The sequence below is a fragment of the Sminthopsis crassicaudata genome, chromosome 1 (genome assembly GCF_048593235.1).
Source record: "Sminthopsis crassicaudata isolate SCR6 chromosome 1, ASM4859323v1, whole genome shotgun sequence".
NCBI lineage: Eukaryota > Metazoa > Chordata > Mammalia > Dasyuromorphia > Dasyuridae > Sminthopsis > Sminthopsis crassicaudata.
The window spans coordinates 490,459,737-490,475,798 of NC_133617.1; the positions used below are offsets into that span (position 1 = coordinate 490,459,737).

The window sequence follows — 16,062 nt, forward strand, 5'->3', positions numbered from 1 at the left end:
TCTCTTTATAATTCAAATTAAATGAAATATGCAAAGCACTTTGCACATTTTAAAGTGCTATATAATGATATTTATTATTAAATTCCAACCTTAAAGAAGATGACATCTCCTTAGTTATATAAAGCGGCAGAGATAATGTAATGGCTATAAGGTGCTTTATAGTGAGGACATGAGGGTATATATATATAGAGAGGGAGATAATGAAGGTGAGATTAAGCAGTAAAATTATCTTTTTAAGAAGTGTATATCCATATATGGAGTTGGCTATTTCTTACCTTAAGCCATGTTTGCATTCAGTGCAATTCTGAGAATCAGTACATGTTCTACAGTTTTCACTGCATTTCCGGCAAAGGTTTTTATCTGATCAAAAAAATAAAAGAAAATTCAGGTTAAAAATAAGTTCATTGATTTGATTCAACAAGAGTGAGTGTAAAATGTTCTAATACCTGCTATTTTCTCAATATCTTCCACATCAATATGAGTAGGAGAAAGTACCCAAAAGAACCATGAGATTACTAATTTCATTTCTCTTTTCTATCAGAACACATATTTCAAAAAAATTAACAGAATTTTTGCCACCCAAGAATCCTGGTTTTGAAAAGACAATATGTTAAAAGAAGTCAAAGCATTTGTCCATTAGAGGAAAAATAGGAAATTCATAAATCAGGGTGAATTATGAAATTAGAATTATGATTCTAAGATGAAACTTAGGTTATTATTATCTAACTTAAGTAAGACCTTATATGGCTGGTAAAAATTATGGCCTGAAATTGGGTTCTTATTAAAAATTATAAGATATGTTTAATTCAAATATATTTGTGATATTATTATTAATTATACATGCAGGCAGATAACGTGAATGCATGCTTAAATTTACATTAATCTGGAAAGTACTTCATGTTTACTAAGTAGTCTCTTATACTAAATAAATATGGAAAACACTAAGTAGTTTCCTATAGATTATGGCACTCCATTTTATTGTAAACAAATAATTGTCCTAATTGAATACAATATAGATTCCAAATTATTGATTGTCCTGATTGTTTTTCCCTAGGAGGGGACTCTATTTGTCTATCTGTTTGTTTATTTATGAGGTATTTACCTAGAAATATTATAGGACAGTGGAAAGAGCTTGGAGCCAAGACTAGCCTAGTTTTGAAATTAGTTGCATGCTCATGGAAATAATTGAACTTATTTGAGCCTCAGTTTTGTTGTCTTTAAAATGGAGATAGTATTTTCCTTGGAATTATGGTGAAGATGAAAAATTGATGATTCATATTTGTGAAATTCTCTTAAGTTTATAAAATGCAGTCTTCACATGAAAAAATATATGTAAAGAATATTGTTAACTTTTATTAGTAGTATTTCTTCTACTACATTTCTTTTCTAATTCTTCCTTAAGTCATATTGGTTTAAAGGCTAACCCAATGGATCTCAAGCTCTGGACCATTCTTTCAAGCCAGAAAGATTTTCAATAGAGGATAAATTGTGGTTCTATCAGATAATCGCCAGTCTCACTAAGTATGGAAAATCACATCACCAGAAAGTTAGACATAGCAGTCAAAAAAGAGATTTCTACTATAGCATGAAAGAGCTATGATTTGCATCAGTGAATTAGGTGGCTCACTGTATAGACCGCTGGGCCTGGAGCCAGGAATATGAAGTTCAATTGTAACCTTCAACATTCAATCAAGCTTGGTGATCCTAAGCAAGTCATTTAGCTTCTGTTAATCTTAATTTACTGGAGAAGGAAATGGCAAACCACTCTACTATTTTTGCTAAGAAAATCCCCTGGAGAGTATGATCCATATGGTCATATAGAGTTAGCCATAACTAAACAATAAGAAGTTATACTTTCATGGAAAACATGTACCTTTTGGCATATTTAAGAAATATCTACTTAGACCTTATTTCATTCTAGGAAGATTAATAAAAGACAAATATATTGAATATTTTGATATTCAAATTGTTTTAATGTGTCTATCTTGTTATTTCTCATAGTTTGGAAGAAGATTGGACTCGTTCTACTCTGGATACTTTCATACAATAATAATCATATTCCCTCTTTAAGGCTCTCTTTCCCCCTGAATGAACAATACTTTTTTGTGTCTTTCCTTTTTCACTCACTTGTGTTTTTTCCTTTCCTTACCAATCATTTGACTTTTATATGTAAGCAGAAATTGATGGGAATTCCATTCTATTTCTCTATTGACTGAATACTGAAGCTACTGTTGAGCTATAAGATGATATATTTGAACCATAAGATGGATGGAATTAACCAGGAATTTTACTACCCAGGAGATAAAAAATCAATGTGTTTTTTTGCATGGAAATTTTTAATAGCTTTTTGTTATTCCTTTTTTTAATATTAAGTTTCCACTTGGCCAGGAAAAGCAGAGACATGAAATTTCAGATCAATAAGAATCATGTTTAGATTATCTGCACACTTGGCTTCCACTTTAACATTTTTGTATACAGATTTGTATATAGATTTCTCATATTCCCCCTCTCCCTCCAAATCCACAAAAAATCCAAGTTTCTTAAAATCTCAACAATAACTAAATTTTAACATTGACCAGAACCTAGACTTCAGGAATGAGGAATTCCCCTTCCTTAAACCCCTTCTTTAAATAGAAATTCAATGTTTTCTTCCTCAACCCCTAACAATAGAAATGAACTCACTCATGTCCTGGTAAAATCCATCTGGGCAGGTAGTGACACAAGAACTGGTTTCTTCATTCAGGAAGTAGCCATATTTGCAAGACAGGCATTGGTTACTATGGCTTCCAATGCAAGACTCACAATTGGGGGCACATTTTCTACAACGCTTCTTGTCTGCATGATAGTGACCTGGAGGACAGCTTGAGACACAGATTCTGGATTGTTGGGAATAGAAAATAAAAAAAATGGAAATAACCATTGATTCTTTCTCATGTATTTTACTAATATCTGAGAGACAACTAGTGATTCATCTTGGCTTTAAAATCCAGTTTTTATCCCTGTTTTATTGTCTATCTTCTGCCTTCATATCCAATTGCGCTCTCTGAAGCCTTCTACATTCTAATGTGTTCGTGTATTCAGTAGAAAAGAAGAGATCTATCTCTTTGTTTAACCTTGTTTAGTTCTTGCCTTCAATCCATCAACTAATAGATTCTTATTAAATGCCTACTATGAAGCCTACTATGTTAGCTAGAAGCTAATCAGAGGGAATTTGGGTTAACTAGGAATGGAAAAGTGCATGTAGCAGTTTCAAATCCCAGCTTTGTCAAAAGTTGCTATTCTTGAAGAGGACCATGATATCAGGGAAGTGATGCCATGACATGAAAGTGAATGGGATTTAAGTGAGGAGGGATGTACAAGGTCACCTGTCTCACTTTCCCCTCGAGAACCAAAATGATTCAGTGGCAAAATATAGATCAGGACAACTGGAGATGGACCTGGATGCAATGGGAGACCTTAACTAAGGCCTTCAACAGGTCTTGGTTTGATTGATGCTGCACCCATTCAGGGGTTAGGCTAGATAACAATTCAGGCAAAGAATCTCCTCTTTCACCAAATACAAGGCAATCTAAATAAATAAATAAATGAATCTGCTATTTACATTCCATCTGAATAAATCAGAACTTATAAGATGTTTGACATTCAACAAATTACTTAATCTCTGTGGGTCACATTTTCTTTATCTAGGGATAATAATAATGTCTCTTTCACAAAGTTCTAATAAAGATTAATAAAACAATGCACATAAAATATTTTGTCATAATTATATAATTACTCATTGTTATAACCAATAAAATTTTATTCATCATTGCTTTGGCAAGGAAGAGGGAAGCTGAGAGAAGAAGAGATAATGTGTTTAAACCTAGATTGCTTGATAATGCTCAAGAGATAACAGTGGGAGATGCCATTCTTCCAGTAGGAAGAATGAAGAAGAATTACAGTCTTAGCCTCACTTTCTAGATCTATAAAGGAAGAGCATGTGTCTCACAGTGTTGCTATGAGGATCAAATATGATATAGATGATGATGATGACAACAATTTCTCTATCTGCTGAACTGGTTACTAATTGGTTCAATTGGTAAAGTGCTAGTCTTGAAGACAAGAAGACCTGAGTTCAAATCTGGCCTCAGACACTTACTAGTTGTGTGAACCTGGGCAAATGACTTAATTTGCCTTAAGCCTATTGGAGAAGAAAATGGCAAACAATTCCAGTATCTTTGCCAAGAAAACTCCATGGACATCATTGGTGTACTATGGTTCACAAGGTTATAAAAAGCTAGCACAACTCAATAGTAACAACATAATCATGCCTTTATTTTGAAGCTAGTAAAGAAGCATTTTCACAATTTTCCACATGGACAAGGTGAACCACAGTTTATGAATTGAGCAGCATAAAGACTAAAATTTACCGTGTATTGTTTTTCATTTTGTAGTAGTAGTGGAGACAGTCATTGCAGTGGTCTGGTCCTGGCCCATCACATCCTACTTTACTGCACTCAGGGTCACAAGGGCCTTTGGGAACCCAAAAAGAAACAAAAATAGCAACACATTTATAGGAAATGATTTTTGAGTGAGCTTCTATTTCTCTTGTCTTATACAGAGCCGTCAGAAATCAATGTGATTGTTAAGTCATTAGATGAATCTTTGATTTTCTCAAAGACATTGGATGCCTAAAGACCATTCCCCCCTTCCCCACTCCCCCAAGAAATCAAGCCATGCTATTCTTGGAATCAGAAAGACTTGGGTTCAAGACTTATCTCTGACACATTTAACCTTTTGGTTCCCCAAGCAATACTCTAAGATTGAAAGTTATAGATGAGTTACCATTATATATCAATAAAGGAGATTTTCATATCAGTGTCATTGGATCAAAAACAGACATAAAATATTCAGGATATAAAAAATGTAGGAAAGAAGCCAATGTTAGAACAGAAATACAGCTATTGCACAATGCTCATCTCTTCTGAGGTTAGCAAAGCAACACAATAAGCTTCAGTGATACTGTGGTGAACATAAAACATTACTATGATATTTGGCACAAATTTATCAGCATCTAGTCTTAGATTACAAAGCAGGAACTTTAGGCACAGATAATATATTAACCATTATATCCCTGCCCACAGGCCAACGGGCAACTCAACAAAGGAAAACTACAAATAAAATTAAAAATAAGTCAGCAGGTCCAAATCACCTCAAGACTTGGGACCTTCTCTCTATGAACCCACTAGTTTCATATTGTCTGGCAGAGAATAAAAGAGAACACACAATGGACAACAGCATTAGGCACAAAGATGAGAAAAGCTTCATGTCTTTCCTATGGAAGTTGAACTATTTCCTGACTGGTGGAGCTAGTGATAGAAAAGTCCTTATCCCCTGGCCTCTTTTACTAGCTGTTTATAATTAGGAATCTTTCATCTCTTGATTTCTAGGGTCTTTCCCAGAGCTAAAATTCTATAATCCTATAATTCCTGTCAGCAGCATACCATATTTTTTGGAAAGGAAGTGGGTATTAACAGTGGCACAGCAAAGAGTTTACTTCAAGCAAAAGAAGGATACTGGAGGGATCTTTTTTTTTTTTTTCCTGTCACCCAGATATAATATATAGAATAGCAAAACTTCTGAATTGGAAAAAAATCTCAGAAGCCTTGTGATCCGAAATATACCAAAACAAATTCCTTCTCTAGCATACCCATGTAGTCATGCTGCCATGCTTGAAGACAGATGCTCCTCCTACTAGCCAGCACAGATAATGACATTTACCATGTATTGTCTTTCAATTTGTAAAAGTAGAGCAGACAGATTATCTGTCTATAATAGAAGGGCTATCCTTACTTTTGGACAGTTGGCCACTCTGTAACTTTTACTAGGTCCTAGTTTTGCCTTCTGAGACCCAATATAATTAGTTCAATCTTTCTTCTGAGTGACAGCTCTTCAAATACTCGCAGATGGCTATTTTATTTCTTAAGGCTCTTCCTCCTCAATTTCTTCTGTTGAGATGACATAATCTTGAGATCCATCTATATGCTAGTTGTACTCCTTTATAAGCATTCCGGGATATAAATCATCCTCCAAGAAAAGAAATATCCAGGATGCAACCACTGAATCCACAGAGAATTTATAAGAGCACTCTGAAATTTAGTATACATTATATTATAAATATTTAAAGTCTCTCATTTTCATTTGTTTTTGTTGTTGTTGTTTTGGAGGCAAGTAGGGTTAAGTGACTTGCTTAGGATCACATACCTAGTGTCTGAGGCCAAATTTGAACTCTGGTCCTCCTGACTCTAGGGCCAGTGCTCTATTCTATGTACTACCTATGTGCCCGTCAATATTTTTATTATAACATTTTTCATTATAAAATAATAAGTTCTAGGTCTGAAAGGCAAGTACAGTTACCCTTCTACTTTGTAGGTATTTGGGGTGAGGTAATCTTGTGATATAGAAAATTTGTGTAAAATTTTTTGGCCCTTTCTTCATGCTAGAGAAGAAATCTGAATTTTTTCTTTTGCTTTGGGCTACTTATAGTACATTAATGTAATATTAGGGCTGTTATTCACACATGTAATACTATACATATATTTTATACAGTTTCTAATATATTCCAATATTTCTGAGATTCTAAACTTTTTCTGTGTCATCTGCTGGCTTTTGCATGTCATCTGCAGCTTCTGCAAAATTCTCCCCTAAATCCCATTTAAATTCTTATGCTAACCCACAATATATCAAAACACAATAGGGAAAGCCCTAATGTAGAAGGTATAACTGTAAACATTCTTATATATTAAAGAGCCTAAATGACGTTATGCTAATTAATGATAGCAACTACAGTGAATACAATTCTGGGCCTGGAGGCAAGAAGACCTAATTTCAAATATGGTCTTAGACAATTACTAATTGTGTAATTGGCCAAATCATTTAGCACTTTGTGCCTCAGTTCCCTCATCTGTAAATGAGTTGGAGAGAGAAACTGTAAACCACTTTAGATTCTTTGCCAAGAAAATCTCAAATGGAGTTATGAAAAATTAAACGTGATGAAAAACAACTAAACAAAAATTATCTTCCTGCAACATTTGTCTTACCATTCCAAAAGTCCTAAGTATAACATATACTATTACTATTTTTGAAATAGCTTATGAGGTCTGATAAATAACATCTCTGTTCTGTTGAATTGAATTTCAAGTTAGCTCTGTGTCTCATTGACTTGAAAAGCTTGTGAAGGCAGTGTTGATTGAGGCAGAACTTCTGTGATCAGATTAATAGGTAAAGAGATCTACATACAGTTAGGTTAAATGCCTGAAGCCTAGCTGACTTCTGAAAAAAAAAAGTTGAAAAAAATTGGAGTTAGCATTTAAGTACTAGGACAACTTCAGAGGAAAATGATTCCCTGGTAGACATAATTTTTCATCAGATGACTGAGGAAATAGAAGAAAAAGCATTTCTTCATCTTTGTTATGAGAACTCTGTACTTGTTATGAAAACTCTGGTGTTTTTCCAGTACTCTCCCTGAATAGTCCATTCTAAAATCAAAATAACCAGTGCTTAGCTAATCCTAAGGAAGTATTCTACTTTTATGGATTACTATGATTCAGTAACCTCACTTCAGGTCCTAAGAGGGAAAGAGTAAGAGCTTCAAGAAGACATATTTAAATATGAAAGAAGAAAAAACTTTCTAATAACTAGAGCTATGCAAAAGTGGACAGTGTAGTCTTTTTTTAATCAGAGCTCTTCAACCAAAGATTGGGAAACCATATGATGGGGATATTGAAGAGTGACTTTCTTTCAGCTGTGGGTTGGACTAGGTGCTCATTAATGTTTCTTATAACTTGAAATTCTGAGACACTCAAAGTCTATGACTCTTTGCTCACTTATAAGAGTCAACATGGAAACTGTTCATGAATAGACCATGAAGGAGCTTACCTTTACTTTCTTAGAGAAGAAACTTAGTGATCAAAATCATTCTGAAAGAATAGTACCATGAAGCAGAAAAACAGTTGACACATATCTGATATATTTCTTTGCTATTTTTGATAAATATATGGGGGGAAATCCTTTCTCTTTGTCTACAACAGAAATAATAAAATTGGCCCATGGGATTTCTACTGCATAGGAAAATTACATTGCCAAAAAAGAGAGCTTGGATGATTTAGTCAATTAGATCCTGATTAACTCAGTAAACTTGAGAGCACTATAATGGAAGTTTATAAATTACTCCAAGGCAGTTCTTGTTTAAACTGGACTTGCAAGAGTACCTAAGATATTAAGTTATGAGGCATATCAACAAAGGGTTTTCTCTTAATTTCTACAAGGAAAGATCTTGGCATGAATTATAAAAATATGTGGTCTTCCCAAGGGCAGTATTAAGTGTGTAATTTAAGAACAGCTCTCCAATGTGAAAAGTTTGCTCATTATGCAACAGTTCCTTAATATATACAGGCATTCAAAGGAATAGGACCCATACAAGTTAACCTGAATTTGGAACATACTGAGAATTCACAAATCTTAGATTTTAACCTAAGGGGTTCAATGACATCAAAGCCTAAAAGAAGCCCATATCAGAAGAAATAGTGTAGTCAAAGGACTGCTTATTCTACAATCAGAGATACTGGATTCGTATTCTACCTTCTGAGGTTTATTATGTATGTAATCTTGGGGAAGTCATTTAGTCTCACTGGATTTCCTCATTTATAAAATGAGGGGTTTGACTAAGTTCCTTTCAGCCTTTTCATTTCTAAGATCCTAATGAAATCTGTCCTGGATATAGGGGTAGATTGCAGGTAGATTTCCTCAGTTTTGCTGTAGACATAATTTTCCACTTACCTGCATAATCATCTGTAACATAGTCTTCGGTAGGGTCTTCCACTCGACTAGAGCGTACACGTTCTACTCTGGGGAAGTCATTTGTTGGAGAATAAGGCTGGATAGATGTTCCATAAAGGACCAAAGACCATTCTTTCAATTTGCCTTGGGAAAAATCAGAAATCAGAGAATCAACAAAAGCTTACACTTTAGGTCTTTTTATCTTTCTGTTCCTTTCAAACAATAAAAAGAACAACTTTGGAAAATTATTTGGAAATTGAGCTTGATATATGTATGAATTACTGAAACAGTGATTAATGTTAAAATTCATTTCTGTGAGTGGGTGTGTACACAGAGTAAACTTTCATCATATGATCTATATTAGGTTTTTTTTTCTTGACATGGGGGCAAGACTTTTTTACTTTCAAACAAAATCTCACACACACACACACACACATAAACACACACACAGAGTTTGATTCTCCCACATACATAATTCTTCTTCCCCTTCATGAATTTTATTCTATATTCATGGTATTACATATTATTCTACCTCCTAATTATGATACCCAAACAGGAGATTGTTAAAAGAAAAAGTATCAATGATGTGCACAAATTATAGAAGTAATTTATTTTTGAAAGTTTGCATGTAGTGAATTTAGGTGATGTTTCCAAGAAGAATAAATATGAAGAATAATTTGTTGGGATAAGGAACAAATGTTTGTATTCTCTATTACTGGGAAAACTGAAGTTGAAGGAACCCTTGAATTTAGGAATTATGAGCTGAAGTAAAGATAAAGCTGATCAAGTTTCTAAACTAAGCCTGTCATCAATATGGTGAGCTCCTGTAAAAGGAAGGCCACTAAGCTAGCTATTGAGGGAAACAAATCAGACTAGGAAAATGGAACAAATTAGACTCCCTACCAATCAATAATGGGATCAGACCCCTGAATAGCCACTGAATTTCTAGCTTGGTAAGACAAGGAAGACATTCTTTTTTAAAAAAGAAAAAGAAGGAAAAGGAAAAAGAGGAGAAAGAGAATCTAGAAAATTTCAAATTTCTGGATACCAGATTATATGCCATCTCAGAGAATCCTTGAATTTTATGGAAGATTTCCTTTTCATAAGCTATAATAGCCCTAAGAGAAAAATTTCAGTATCAATTAGAATAATTTTCTAGGTCACCAACTGAAGTTTTTGCCTTAGCTAGCCCTTAAAGCAGATTTATCCAGTCATCACCACACACACACACCCTACACAACCCAAATTAATCTGATGCTATCTGGTCTTTTCAGGAGAGTCAGAAAATCAGAGTCAATGCATCATCTCTCTTTGGCAAGATTTCAAGAAACTTTTCTTCAGGGTAGACTTCTTCCAAACTTATTCATTCATTTACATCTTGGCTTCATAAAAGTTATCCTTTGGTTCAAAAATAGGCTTTTGACTTCAAGTATAATAAAAAAGGAATTACCACTGTCTTCAATGATTAATACATATGAGCTAAAAAATGATATAAAATAGCAGGAATACAACTAATGTCTTAGACCATAATGCTTTCATGAAATACAAGATATGTCTAAATACTATTCTGTGAAAATTAAGGGACTGAAGTTGTTCTTAACCATTGTAAGCAAGGAACTCCAGGTGAGAGCCCTCCACAGGTGATATTTGTCCATGTAAAAACTTGGGGACCTAAAGAAAGGTAGATCTTAATTTTTAGGAGTATAGTAAGCCTGAGCTTCTTAAAATGTTCACTCAATCAATAAGCATTTATTAAATGTTTAATATGTGCTAAGACACTGAGGTAAATCCTGGGAATACAAAGAAAGGTAAAATACATTTCCTGCTTTCAAGAGCATTACTATTTGCTATATTCTTTTTATTTTCCTATAGGGTGGTAAAGTGTAAAGAGAATGAAATATAGGATCCAGAAAACTGGGTTCAAATTCCTCTTCCAGTATTTATTAACTACGTGAATATGAGACATTTCTTCTCTTGGATCACAATTAGCTAATAATATAGGTACTACTTACATCACTTGATTATTGAAAGTGTTTTATAGATATAAGAGCTATTGTTTTTATTGCTATTCACTACTTGTTTCTCTTTGAAATCACTTGTTATAAGACATCCTTCTTAAAGTTTACAGCACACCCAAGCTCAAACCCCAAGACACTCCAGACCTATTACCTGACTGTAGTCATGGATGCGCATAATTTGTATTTAAGCAATGGAAAGAATTACTGAGAAATTGCAAAAAGTTGAGGAATAGATTGCTTTTGTTATTGAATGGCGGTATAAACCAGAGCAAGTTTTCTTATTCATTTCACCCAGCTCAGAAAAAGAACAGACATAAAGATGGGATAATGGGGTTGTTTGTTTTCCTACCTATCAGCCACCCTCAAATCTATTTCTTCTGCTTTAGTTCACAGCATCTCTGATAACCTCCCTTTAAGTTCTCAGTGAGTGCTGCCGCATGATGCATCTCGTTTCTTTTTCTTGTGCTATTCCTTAAGTGCATAATAGACAAAATAGGCCTTGTCCTGTCATTCAGCTTCATTTTCCCTCTTTTGTGTACTTATGGGATATTATTTTGAGATTTATAACCACTGTCACAATTTCTTTAGAACCACTATCATATTAGTGATTTCATTTTTCCTCCACTACGGAAGCAAATAGCCATGGGGGTGGAGAAGGAGTCAGGAGACTGAAGAAGGGACATTCTGTTAAGCAATTGCTGTGCAAATAAGGAATGAGAAAATCTATGCAATTTGCCAGCATATAAATGTCACTTGCCCCCAGGGCAGCTTTAATGTGCAAAATGAAAATGATTCACAAAATATATATTTTAATAATGAATAAACACAAAATCCAAATGGGAGTCAGCAATGTTTCTATTTTGGACTGATTTCACTATTTAATTTGGCCTGGAAGAACTCTATATCCCCAACCAAGCATCCAATAAAGACTTTCTTTTTCAAAAATCTATCATACTTCAAAGAAATAACTATAGAAATGTAGTAGGTGTTTCTTTTTCCTCTTAAAAAACACTCTATTAAGAAGTATGATTTACCCCTAAATATAATAGGACTTAGGAGTTATTACATAACAGCTATCAGTAATCATATATTAATACTTTCCTCACAAGAAAGAAAAAAGCCAAAAAGAAAACCATGTCGGAAATAAGAAATCTTTAGCGTTAACTGAGAGTAGAGTTGATCACGGACCTTTACCTTTTTGTACTTGCAGTTGAAATAGTAACAATTTCATTTATATAGCTTTTTAAAAAACATTCCACAAATAGTCAACACCTAACACAAAGCCTGTTACATAGTAGGAACTTCTTAAAAAAATCTGTTGTTTATTGAATTAAGATAGATTTTGTCAGTTTTATTAGTTCTGTTTTACAAATAAGGAAATAGGTTCATCATGGTAAAGTGACTTAAGTGATGAGATCATTGTAATAAAATCTTCAATCCAACAACCACAGAGAACCTATTAAATCTCTATTAGATATAAAGCACTGGTGATCCAAAAAGCTTATCATCTACTATGGGAGTCAGTGGTGATTATGGGTTATGTATCATATAAATATGGAAATTTATGTATGATAATCTGAGGGAGGGGGAAAAGCAGTAAATCAACATTTATTGAACATTTGTCTTGTGCCAGACACCAACTATTCAAAGACAAGCAAATACACATTTTGCCCTCAAGAAGTTTACAATCTAATAGAAGAGACAACATGGAGTAACTGGTTACTAGAGTTTTATCAAGTATCCCACTAAGTGAATAGAGTTCTGTACACTAACAACTCAGAGGAATAGCAAAGACTTGTCATAGGAGGTGCTATAAGTGTCCCAGAATCAGTCCAATAAAGCATATAAAACTGTGAATCTAATCACCAAGGATTTCTACATTGCAACTCTTACCTCTTTGTCTAGCCCTATTTCAGAATCTTCCCCTTCATATATATTCTACTCTCTCCTGTTTGCATTTGCTCACCTTATTCCTCATGCCACGAATGTAATGTTCTTCCTTTCCCACCCTCATCTGAGTCAGCTTCCCCCTATCCCCCATTACAACATGCTATGTGCTTGCAGAGTTATAAAGCCAGCAGATTTTTATTTCTTATGATATAAGAAGAGACTATATTGAGATTTATGTGCCAAATACAAAAGATTTCCTTGAAGGGAGGGACAAGATTTTGGATATTAAAAAGTAATGTGAAAAAAAAAAGAAGTAATGTGATGGAGCTGATATAAGGCTAGATTTAGAGGCAGGAAAACTTGTATTCACATTCCACCTCTGATATCTACTAACTGTGTGGTTATGGGCTGTTGACCTTTTTATCTGAATATTTCAGTTTCCTCATTTATAAAATGGGGCTGGTAATATCAATTATAGTGTCTACTTCATAGGACTGTAGGGTAGTTCAAATAAAGTGTACTAAAATGTCATGGACTTATAAAACTTCAAGCTACATATAAATATCAATTATTATTATTAACACTGTGTTGAATTCTGCACAGTTACAATGTCAGGCCTTTAATGCATACAGATTGTTTATTGGACAATTGTCACTTAGCTAGGCCTCTTTTTCTTGCTTACCTAAGCATGTCACCACCTAAGCATCTATTAGCTATATAATGAAGGCATGCTGGTACAATAGGAAGGATGTACCTAAAAATCAAGGATTTGATTTAGAGTCACAGAGCTGAGTTCAGTTCAAATGTTTCACCTTTATTACCTGTGAAATATTAGACAAGTTCCTTAACCCTATTGGGACTTAATTCTTCATCTATAAAGTGTATTGGAATTGATAACTTAAGTTCTCCTCTCCAAAGCAATCATCCTAAAAGTTGCCACTGTGTTCTGTGTAGGAATATTTCCCCTCACAAAACTTCATGCAGCTGAGTCTATTCACACTTCAAAACATGGGAGATCTGAGATCATTTGTGATGTGTAAATTCTATTGAAGGCTCAGAATTTGATAATAGCAACATGGATTGATTTAGAGTTGGTTCTTTACTGGATAACCAGATGGAGCATTGATGAGATAATTGTCAAAATAGGATATTGAATCGATTACAGAATGGATTAAAAAAACCATGATGGTAGGTGAATGGAGCACTGGCATGTGTTCTACTCTTTAGAATATGACCAGAGCTGGCTTTTAAAAAACTCTGTCAAGCCATCTGTTCCATGATGAAATGGTGTCAGGACTTATTTTATTCTAAAAATTAAAGTCACATGTTAGTGTGAAGAAGGCAGTTTGCCCAGTATGACTAGTGTGGTTTGAGCCATTCTGAAAAGACCTCTGTTCACATGGTTGTTTCTATGCTACAAGTATCCAAAAGGTTTTCTATTTTCTTGATTTATATCACTCAAGAAAGAGTAAAATGTCATCATTCATGCTATCTGCAGTGAACTCATTTAGCTAGTATAAGACAAATCCAATACCTTGCTTAAGTGCACAAATTTCATTTAGAAGGAACTCAGGGTGGAGACACTTAAAGAAACTCATTTCCTTCTATCAATCATGTAAAGAAGCGAAGATCAGACATTTTAGATTTTCTGAGTTTTCCCGATGAAACAAAGGGCAAGATTAGTTAGGGCAAAAGAGGCAGTGGTTTATGCTCTGCTGTTGCTGTTTTCATTGCTACTGAATTTCTCAAGCTATAAGTTCCTAGTGGGCATGGACTACATCTGCTTAACTCATCAAATTGATGGTGAATATTTATACCCTACATTATTTTGATGATAGTAAGATAAAAATCAATGTGATAGTTATAATAGGTCAAAAAACTATTTCATGTTCTTACAATTTAGAAAACAAGGTTAATAGGAAATTAATGAAGACTAGTTCCTACCTGGGGTCTTGAAGTTCCTCAGCTGAGATGGAGTATCATAAACTTCCAGCACCCAATCACCTGCTGCTTTTTCTCCCCAGCAATGGATAGTCATAAACTCCCAGTTTTTGAATCCTTCCATAGAATGATCAAATAGCCTGGAATAGAATAATTAAATATTGCTTTGTATGTTAATTTAAAAAACCTATGAATGATGTCATTAGTAATGCTCCCTCTACCTATGATCACCAGCACTCTTTACATGCAGAGACTTTCTCCACTTAAGAAATAGTACTATCATTGAAGATTGGGGATTAATCCTCATGACATGGCTAAAGGGGTTCAGGGTTAATGGTTCACAGGAAGCTTGCCAGGTCAACATCAAGGAAAAATCAATGCAGTTAGGATGACAAATAAACACAGATGAATGGTATCCAGTCCTTGTCAATTATCTACATCCCAACCTCTTCCCTTTTCAACTTAGCAAAAGATTCTTGTTCACATGGCCAAAAATGAAAACTCTCAGAATCAAGGATGAAAAAAACATCATTCTGTTGATGGTGTGCTAAAGACTAATAAGAAATGCACCTATATGTGAATGGAAAAAGCATTTAATTTGGAGTCAGATGACCTGTGATTAAATCCTGTCTCAGATACTCATTACCTATATGACAATAGATCTGTCATTTAACCTTTTTATGCCTTAGTTTCCTCAAGAATATAACGAGAGGATTAGACTAACTGGCCATCCAGATCTGAAGTTATATTCCTATGACTTAAGACCTGTGATCCTATGAAGAGAGAACTTATCCAAATAAGGCTCTCCAGGATATTGAAGGAACAACTGTTGGCAGTGTTTCTGTTATTTAAAGTCATAATTTCCAGAGAAGAGTAATGAAACAGGAAAATAAGTCTTGGCTATTTGTCCATATGGCTTTGAAAGAAAGAGAAAAGGATACAATAGCATGAATTCAGTTTCAGTTTAACTAACATTTATTATGCAGTTTATATACACCAGAAATTTTGGATGCAGAAACAAGTATAATATAATTGTGGCTTTAAGAAGTTTTCATTCAGGTAGAAAGATTGTATTCTCCTGGATAAGGATTTCTTAATTGGATAGAATATCCTGTTTCAATGAAGACTCTATGCCTTAGAACACTCTGTATTCTGTCATGTAGGCTAAGTCCTGGGGGGATACCAGCAAATGGTTAACAAGAAGAGTATATGATTTAGACCACTTTGTTTCCTATCAAGGTGGGCTAAATCTTGGGTGTATGCTAGTAAATGTTTAACAAGCTTGCCAAAAAAAAAAAAATTACAAAAGACACACTTTAAAATTTAATCTGGGGGCAGTTAGGTAGCACAGTGGATAGAGCACCAGCCCTGAAGTCACGAGGACCTGCGTTCAAAT

The 16,062-nt window shown here is 34.3% G+C and overlaps 1 protein-coding gene across 1 annotated transcript in view; it reads right to left on the reverse strand.

The window, feature by feature from the left end:
• PCSK5 (proprotein convertase subtilisin/kexin type 5) overlaps positions 1-16,062 on the reverse strand; it is a 626,478-nt gene that overhangs the window by 189,541 nt on the left and 420,875 nt on the right. Inside the window, 5 exon segments of the mRNA XM_074281408.1 lie at positions 276-360; positions 2,683-2,876; positions 4,410-4,512; positions 8,818-8,961; positions 14,670-14,806. Coding sequence (XP_074137509.1) covers positions 276-360; positions 2,683-2,876; positions 4,410-4,512; positions 8,818-8,961; positions 14,670-14,806 — 663 coding nt within the window.